Below are 9,471 nucleotides of genomic sequence, written 5' to 3'. Positions count from 1 at the left end.
AAAGCTCTTTACAATATATACTGTACAGTAAACCACCAGCAGGATATATATACTTCATCAGGTGCTCATATTGTATCATTTGTGTCACATAGCCAATGGAGGCTTGAGTGTATGTGTGTGTGTGTGTGTGTGTGTGTGTGTGCATACATGGGGTCCAAAAACTGGGAATACACTATGCTTGTGAGGTCCGGACAGCTGGAGGCCAAAATGCTGGACCCCACAACTTTAAAGCGTTGTTTGAGGGTTAAGACTTGGTTTTAGGATTAGGGTTAGAATTAGGTTATGGTTAGTGTGAGGGTAAGGGTTAAGGTTAGGCATTTAGTTTTGATGGTTAAGGTTAGGGTAAGGGGCTAGGGAATGCATTATGTCAATGGCGGGTCCCCACAAAGATAGTGAAACGCCCTAAGTGTGTGTGTGTGTGTGTGTGTGTGTGTGTGTGTGTGTGTGTGTGTGTGAGGGCATAGTGAGACACTGACCCATGGTAAATGTAGCACATCAGAGCAAAGCTGTATTGTTTTTTTTTTATCACATTTCATCGTTCAGATATTGAGTTTCATCCCCTGTTTCATCTGTCACATTTATGGTGTGAACGGACTGGTATATAAATCTTATAACACCCTCTCCCTCTCGTGGGCATACACTATGTCAGAAGGGGGGGAGGCCCATCACTGATACTCACTGAGACCTCTCAGCTGTATAATGCTTTAATGGAAAACAAAGAGCTGAAGGGGCAGCAGGAGACATCGGCAGCAGCTCCTGTAAAAAGTTTCGGTATCGTCCAGTTACCCCCAAAAACAGTGCTACGACTGTTTTTAATGTCATAGTCGGGTATAGAAAAGACTTCTTGACATTTATCTATTACTATTTAACGCATTGTCTAAAGGCTGGCTTGGTCTAAATAAGGAAATGAATATCGGCTTTCCATTACAACTAATGCGTTGACTGCTTTGGACTTGATGTCAGAAATCTAATCTGCAAACCAGAGAAGCAACCACAACACTGGTTGTCATTTGCGTTTGTTCTCAAATAATAACATTTCAGATTACAACCACATTGATGCTGAGGTGGAATGCTGCACCTTAGTGCACCCATAAGTACACACCTGCAGTTAAAAAACATACATTACAATCCCATTGAATACTGGGCATGGGCGGTGGAATCAGAAAGAGTTCATGCTTTCCACGTCTTCGAAAGCCTGACGCTTGCCCTCCTGTTTTTTTTCTTCTTAGGAGGGTGTGCACACTCCTCTCTAAGGCTTCTCTAAGGCCCCGGTCCAGACAGTGAGGATGGTCATGCTGCAGTCTGCCCATTGTCAGACAGCCACGCTTTGTCTCCACAAAGAAAAGGAAGTCTTAGATAAGAGTTGTGGCTCCCTCTGCTGATCTCAGAGAATCAACCTAATTAAAAGGGTCTGTCGAATGGGCCTTCACATTGGCCAGGAGGAAAGCAGACAGAGTATTTCATTAAAAAATGTGGCTCTCACACTCTAAAAATAGATAGGCTACTCACTTCTCCTGGTGTACACATAGCTACAGTGTTCAGATGGCCTTGTGTGCCCACTCAGTGGCATAAAGTAGTTATGACGGGCCCTATTGCACGGTAGTTATGAAACACACACACACACAAGGTGTTCGGCCTGAATATGTGCTCAGTCAGTCTTTACATATTTTGTGCCTAAACTCGCCTAAAACTGCCATATCTCGACTCGTAACATGATCAAATAGAGACTTGACGTTGGACAACGTCAACATAAATATTACCCAGAAACCTTCATCGTGTATCGCATATGAAAGAAATTATTCATTTCCGGTGTGCAAAATGTTCACCTTTCAGAGAAAAATGCCGTTTTGAATCCAAATGTGTAATTTGTGTGGCTTGTGTCGATCAGATAAGGTTACTTGTTTTTTTAAGGTGCCCTGCCCTGAACTGATGCGTGGGCATGTATAACAAACGCCACTGTTGTTTATTTAACGTGAGTTCTTTGAACACAGGGGTATTTCCGAGGTGGCAATCTGAATCACTGTCACACAAGTCACTCTCACTCTCTGCCCAACACAATGTTGGAGGGCCTGCTCTGTCTATGGTCCCCCACCCCTGAGCCCCATTGCAACCACACCGCCTGCACTGTCTACTGTATATTTAAGCCCCTTTGCCCACTACAGCCGTACAAAGGATGCTTCAGTGAGTCAGAGGGAGACAAATGTGGGAGCCTCAGGGCACATTCATTTTCATGCATCACAACCTGGAAATGAGATGTTAGACTTGTGGATATAAATGTGCTGCTAACCCTAACTTACCTGCAGAAGACACGCATTAACACTATATATATCCTGGTGTCATGTCTGTGTTTCTTCAGGCTTAGCTGCCATTGAGCCCTTTCTGTGCAAAATAACATTGTATCTGGCCAGCCTGTACCTTTCTCAAGTCGGAAGATACATCACATGCTGAGTAAATGCACAGAAATTCACGTAGGTGTCAATATTAGTGCAGAAAAATATTGACAGCTTGCACCATTACACAGTGACCATGGTGAGACGCGACTGATGTCATGTGGCAAGAGCTGAAGAAACATGGCCTTTAGAAAGCATTCTGTAAAAAGTAGAAAAGTTTGGATATAACTTGCACCAAAAGCCAACTGCAAATCAACTTCTGCCCCCAGGATGTTCAGCCATTGTGCCCAGATAGTACATTGACCTATCTGCACAACATTGCAGGACTGGGCTATTACCTGATTCTGCTGCCAGACAGCCAGGTGGATGCTGAGGCCCAATTTGCCTCTGGCGTCATGCAGTCCTCCTGGCAGTGGACCCATAAACCCATTAGGCCTTTTGTTTGCTTTTGTCTCAGGAACTGAACAGCCTCAGTGGGGCGGTGTTTAGAGCCCTACCACTCACAAGTCTCTGAAGCAGTGCAGTTCCTCACATCATAGAAATCACAGTTCACTGACTTTAGTACAGACAACCGCTGAAGTCAGGCACATGGGAGTCTAGTCGGGTCATGCTTTATTCAAATAGTACAGTTCATACATAAAGATGCATGATGTGCTTTCCATCTTTGTGCATCCCATAAAAATTAAACACACAGGGGCATATGCACTCAAGCATGTACACACATAAACTAATCAATGCTCTGGAGTGTAGGAAGGTGGATGGTAAATAGGGAGGACATTATTTATTTATTTATTATTATTATTATTATTATTATTTCAGCAGCTGTCTGTCATGCTAAATGTTCATTCATAATGTGTCTGTTTTGTGACACACTGAGAAGCCCTTAGGCGAAGTAAACACACAGGATGCCCTTGTTTGAGGACAAAAACAGTAGCTTCATATTGTTGTTATCTACAATAACGACAGCCCACTCTCACAACAGCACTTCTTCACTTTCATGCAGAAAGCGAGAGTGTCCACATGTGCGCCTGTTTCCATTTACCTCGCACAACAGCACACAGTCAGATGTTATTTTTCTCTTCTTTTTACCACCATTACTAAAATGATGCACCTATGGGAGTTTTAATAGAAGGATGTCTGAGACATAGTACAATCTGATCTAAATTAGAAGATGTGAGGGGTTTGGGATCTCCTGTGAAGACTGTCTACTCCTATTGCTTACAGAGCATTGAACTTGGGATGAACTCTAGAGTTCAACTCTGCTTGTCAAGCTGTCACACACACACACATTTATGTGAGGCATGCACACACTAACACACACTCAGACCAGCATACCTTCTGAATTCAATGACTCTTTTTGTATTCATTTTTTTTTCTTTTGGGAGGGAAAATTAAGCAATAGTTCCAAAGAGGTGAGAATTTAAAATGCCACAATGAAATGTGACACAATCTTGAGGTCTTGTCAGGGACAGTCTATTGTATGTAATAGCACAAAGCAGTCAGGTGATGGCAATATTGTATTCCTTTTTGCAGATTTGATTGTTTTTAACTTTTTTAATAGCCCAAAAGTGACTCTTCACATTTTATAAGAATTGTGTGAGATATTGCCAAAGGAAAAAAGAGAATCAGTGGTGAAAAGGACATGAGCGGATTTGAAGCCCCGTTACAATAAATTCCAATAGTCAGCAGTAGGCACCTACAGTAAAGCTCAGTCAGAAATAGGTCACAATAATCATGTGTAACAGCTCAAGCCATAACCTTGGAAATTCTACATATAGCGGCAAAATACATTTCTAGTACCTGGTTTTCCGTTTGAGCTCAGTCAATGTGTTTGAATCCTTAAGCTGTGTCAGGTTTGTAAACAAAAAGCAGAAAGAAAATACACTACTAAGTAAAAACAAAAAAAATCAAATTACATATTTATGCGTAACTTCACTTTAGTATTGTGTGGTGAAAGAGGACAATTTAAAAATGTTATTATCTGAAGGCCTTTTTTGTTTGGCCATTAAAAAGCCTCTCAATAGACTCTCAGTTGTCATATGTTCAAAAGCTTTGTCCTTTGTAAAATAATATACATAATTCAATAATAGCTTTCAACCAGACTGTGTAGTATTGTGTTAGTGCTAATTCACCACAAGCTGTGTTTTAAAGCACCCACAATGAACATCACCCTGTCAAAGGGAACAACAAAAGCAGTGGATAGCTGAACATTATTGACAGCACCATTTGGCTGACCAGTGGCTGCAGAAAACACACACACACGCACGCATGCACGCAAACACACACACACACACACACACACACACACACACACACACACACACACACACACACACACACACACACCACATCATGGGCAAACAAAAAAGTCTAAATGGACTACCAGATCTCAGCCAGCAGCTGTAAATTACTTCACTGGACAGACAGGGAAGGAGGGTGCATTGTGGGCGTTAGGCTATGTGATATACTGGCAGTGTTATAATGACATTTAAATTAAAGTCAATAGCCTCACTGATAGAAAGGTTTAACACAATTGTGTTGGTCATACTTCCCTTTAATTTTCTAAACACTTACTTCAAATATAGCCATATGTGAGTAGGCATATGATTATGTCCCAGGTCTAGTTCATTTTTGCTCACTCAGAATACCAGTCAATATGAGGAGCAGCAGCATGAGTTTGCAATTCAATCTCATTTTAAATTAAAAACAATAACTTGGTGATAACTTATTTATGACACATCAGTGATTCACAACTCTGTTGTTTTCAATTAATTATTCTCACTGTCAAATGGTGTGCCAGTGGTTCTAAAACCGGAGCGCCGACACCGTCGGGAGTCCTTGAAGCAAAACGAGGGACAGGTCAGTCTCATTATAATTTCCCAGAATTCAATTTGAGTTCATTTGAGGATTGATGAGGGATAGCTACAACTATCGATTGACTGATGTCTAGGGCATAATACTAGCCTATAGCGGACGAGATTCCTACAGGCGAAACTTGATGGAATGAGTGGCTGTGGGGTAGCGTGGGCTCGTGTTGTTGTGGGGGGTAGCTAGTTATTGGAAGCTCGTGGTTCACGCCTATGCCATTCTCTTTTCTCCCAGCCGTGTGTGTGTGTGTGTGTGTGTGTATGTGTATGTGTATGTGTGTGTGTGTGTGTGTGTGTGTGTGTGTGTGTGTGTGTGTGTCCTCCTCTCCCCTCCCCGTTTACAAGTCATGGCGGAACTGTAGACCTCAGGACGAGCAGGAGTGCACCGCCCGTCCTCGTTTTAGCAATTGTATATAGTTTATTTATTTATTCATTCAGCTAACTTTATACCTTTCCCCGAAATGACCCGTTGGATCCCTACTAAAAAAGAGAAGTACGGAGTCGGTAAGTTCTCAAATGTAGCTACGTGTGTTTTGCCAGTGGAGAGCTCGCCGAGTAAACTCCCAACTCAACATACTTTAAGGGAAAAAGCGGATTGAAGTTGGGTAACAAGTTGTTGGCGACTTTGTTGTTGGTAGGCTAGTGCGTGGCGGGCGTCCACACTGTAGACTGTCCGGCAAACTTTTCTTATCATTTGACAGAGTAGCCTACTCCATATTTATATTTACCCTCCTTGTTGTCGTCCCCTGGCACTCTAGATATTTGGTTGTAGCAAGAAACACTTGCGTTACTGTAATAGGTGGCGAGGGGAACAAATGGAAAAGAGGCCAAGAGTTAAATGAGCATACCAGTCATTCCTTTACTTAACCACGCTGAGCTGACTTGTGGAAGTAGCAGTGGAATTAAATGAATCCCCACTTTGCTGGAAGGTCCCTTGAAGCTCCCCTAAAGCGTTCCTGTAGGGCTCCACATGGGAATCTCTGCTGTGACTGTACTGTAGCCTATGCATGTCAGATAAGAGAACAGGATTAGCGCAGACGTTTGGGTTTGTCAGTTGTCGCTTGGCTACACTTACCCTACGCTATAGGGCTTAACTGTATCTTGTCTTTTGAGGCTATTAGACACTTTTTGTGTGTGTGTGTTCCTTTTCAAATTCACGGTTTTGCCATTTATGTGGTCTGCAATGGCTTGCAATAAGGTGCGGCCCTGTCACGGTGCGTTTGTGGGCTTACCGTGCATGCACTCACGCTATCAGGTAGTCCTTCACGCCCTCAAGGCAAATCAGCACTAACTACTAGGCTTCATAAGAAATGCATTTCAGTTTTACTGTAATGACTTATTGTCGCCACAGTTTGGCTGGTCATTGGTTAACCTACTGACTCACTGCTAGTTCTGCAGAGTTATGACACAGGCTACAGAGAGTGGTTCCTGGTGTAGCCTACCTACAGCAGATGCCTTTCACATGAGGAAAACGCTGCATGTGCGGACAAAGAATACACCTAGTGTGTATAGTCTTTCTGAAGTATGTGTGATTCAGAGCCCAGGACTGGAAATCCCTTCCTTTTAAAAGAAAGTGTTGTGTGCCATGCAGGTGTTGTGACTAAAAAAACAATTTAAAGCAACAAATGCAGGTGGGTATGAAGTGCTCTGCTGCCCACTACCCACTTGGTTATATATGACCTTGTTTTAGCAGCTGATGTTGAGGAATTTCTTAGTGTTAATCATTTTTAGATCCCTGTATTGCGTTCGAAAGTGTTGCTCTGCAAGATTGTGTAGACTGTGCCATTCTCCTCCGGCCATTCGCCCCCAGAAAAGGGGCAGGAGTCACTAACACTGTATTTAATCCTTAAAATGCCATCGGACCCTGTACAAGGTCTCACAATATTAATCCGATTAGTCAACCCAGGCTGTGCCCAAATGCAGGCAACTACATTTTTACATGAAAGAGGAGTCGCAAGATTTCTAATAATATCAATTATGTCACGCTAGCTAACATGGAAATGTGGATAATATGGGTCTTAATAAATCACAATCTCCTATGGTGAATTTGTGACACCATCATAATAGGATGGCTTCTTCATTTTTACATCCCGTAGTGAGGCACTGCACTAGAGACTCAAATGAAGCGTTGAAATCATTTTTACCTTGTTTGCATCCATAATGACATCCCGTGGCTTTATTAGATTACAGGTAGTGGTCTCAATGAGCAGCCATGTAAATACATGACTTTTTCTTTTTTTTTTTTTTAAACCCAAATATAGCTGGCCATTTTTATTGACAGCGTACATGAACAACATGACACATTTCTTGCCAACTAATGTAATGCCCTTACCAAATACCAATAATCCAGGAAGTTAAAGGGGAACTCCACTTACTTTAGACATCTGTTAAGTCTGGTAACAGGTGTTGCGGAACATCATTTGTGGGACAAAAAAAAAAAAAGCTCTATAAAGCCAATTGTGGCTTCAGGGAGCTGGCAAAAAATAAAAAAAAAATTGCCTGAAGTGTCTTGAGTCTGCGTCGGTTGGTGCTGAAGACTGCAAGTTTGAAAATGAAAACAAATCTGGGGAGTCCGAAAGAAGTGTGGTTAACAGACCTCTGTAGCCCTCTTCTCTTTGAAGCTTGGGCTCTGCTTGAGCCTAGCGGCTTGAGGCTACATTATCTGCTGCTAGAATAACACAACCCAATCCCTGACCAAACTGGCGGCAGTTGAGTTGCATTCTGGGTATGTAGGCACCAGGTTTTGACAAGAAGGAAGAATATCTCTGGTTCTGCTGCTTCAATTTTGATCAATTTTAGTAATTTAAAAATAAATAAATTAAAAAAAACGTACATCACGACTCCGACAATGTTGGGAATGAGGGAATACAGTGCTAGATTGGAGGAGTGCTCTTTAAAGAGCCCTTACAAAAATGTTTTTAGACATATTAAAGTTCTGTGGGTTGAATAATAATTTGTGTCTGATAGGGTTTTTTTTCCACCAAGAAATTCAATCGAACTAGTCAAAAATTCTTGAAAGTGCATCAGCTTTTTCTCCCTCTTTGAAAATAATATCTTGTATATTAATATCTTGAATATGCAAATATGTTTCATTTCAAAAGTTAAAACGCTGCAAGATGTCTACTACTTCACTGACGAGCACACTTTGGGGGTATGTGCACTGAGGCGTCAGGTGGTTTATCGGTGTTTTAAGCCCCCAACGTCTCCTTCCAGGCAGCGCTGCCTGGAATGCACTAGGATTAGACAATGGTTAGGGTTAGGTGCCTTGAAGTCAACGGTCGCAGCGCTGCCTTGAAGCCGATTAGGTTATGGTTATGGTTATGGTTAAGGTTAATGTTAGGTGCCTTGAAGTCAACAGTCACAGCGCTGCCTGGAAGGAGACGTTGGCGGCTTAAAACCCCATTGAGCCATCCAGGTGTCCATCACATTTGTGTAATATTGTTGGCATGGTTGGCTTTTAAACAAGTTGTGATGCCCTAAATCATGCTCACCAGTACACATTGTTAACTTGGATCTAAGGTGAGCACATATGAATATGAAAACAGCAGCCTTATAGTGTCAAACTCTGCACAGTGCAAACATCAAGTTAAATAACAATAAGCAATGCACACGTTTCAGTGGAGGGGGACTTTAATAGGCTATATCGTTTGTTATAATGGCTACATTTGATTCATTGCAGCGAACCCCTGGAGTTTACATGTTTTATGTTATTATATATTGTTCATTAATGTACTCATAATGTTTTACTATTGGTTACAAGCAGCACTACCTTTTAGTTTTCTTTAGAGAACTGCCATTCGAGCCACTGAAGTCGTAAAGGCTCATGCTTGCACTCACTGTCGTCATGTGTACAGGGTTTTTTTCCAAGTACTGAGCCACAACTTCCACTTTGTAGGGCTGTGGTCGATTGAAGAAATTCTTAGTTCTTTATTCTATCCTTAATTCTTCATTCAATTGTATCGACTAATCGATTAGTTGATTTAATCAACAGATCTGTAAATCTGAGTTTCTGCGCAAAGAGTCATGCAAAAGCACCACTTTAATTCTAGTGTTTACCAGAGATGTGCTCGTATGTTTCTTGGATATAAGTCATCCAGCATGAAAAAAGCATAAAACCTGACTAATCGACTAAAGAAATCTAAGTTGACTTAAGACCAAAACGACCGATTAGTTGACTCATCGACTAAGAGGGAGCAGCCCTACCACTTTGTAAT

The 9,471-nt window shown here is 41.8% G+C and overlaps 1 protein-coding gene across 2 annotated transcripts in view; it reads left to right on the top strand.

Moving 5' to 3' along the window:
* Positions 1 to 5,298: 5,298 nt before the first annotated feature.
* Positions 5,299 to 9,471, top strand: part of dock5 (dedicator of cytokinesis 5) — a 38,132-nt gene continuing 33,959 nt past the window's right edge. For both annotated transcript variants that reach the window (XM_028578550.1, XM_028578548.1), the window contains exon 1: positions 5,299 to 5,761. In XM_028578550.1, the coding sequence (XP_028434351.1) occupies positions 5,719 to 5,761 (43 nt within the window). In that variant the 5' untranslated portion in view covers positions 5,299 to 5,718. The remainder of the gene's footprint in view (positions 5,762 to 9,471) is intronic.

Source organism: Perca flavescens, chromosome 5 (assembly GCF_004354835.1).
Source record: "Perca flavescens isolate YP-PL-M2 chromosome 5, PFLA_1.0, whole genome shotgun sequence".
Classification (NCBI taxonomy): domain Eukaryota; kingdom Metazoa; phylum Chordata; class Actinopteri; order Perciformes; family Percidae; genus Perca; species Perca flavescens.
Note: the sequence above shows the minus strand (reverse complement) of the source record. Positions and strands in the feature narration are given on the sequence as shown.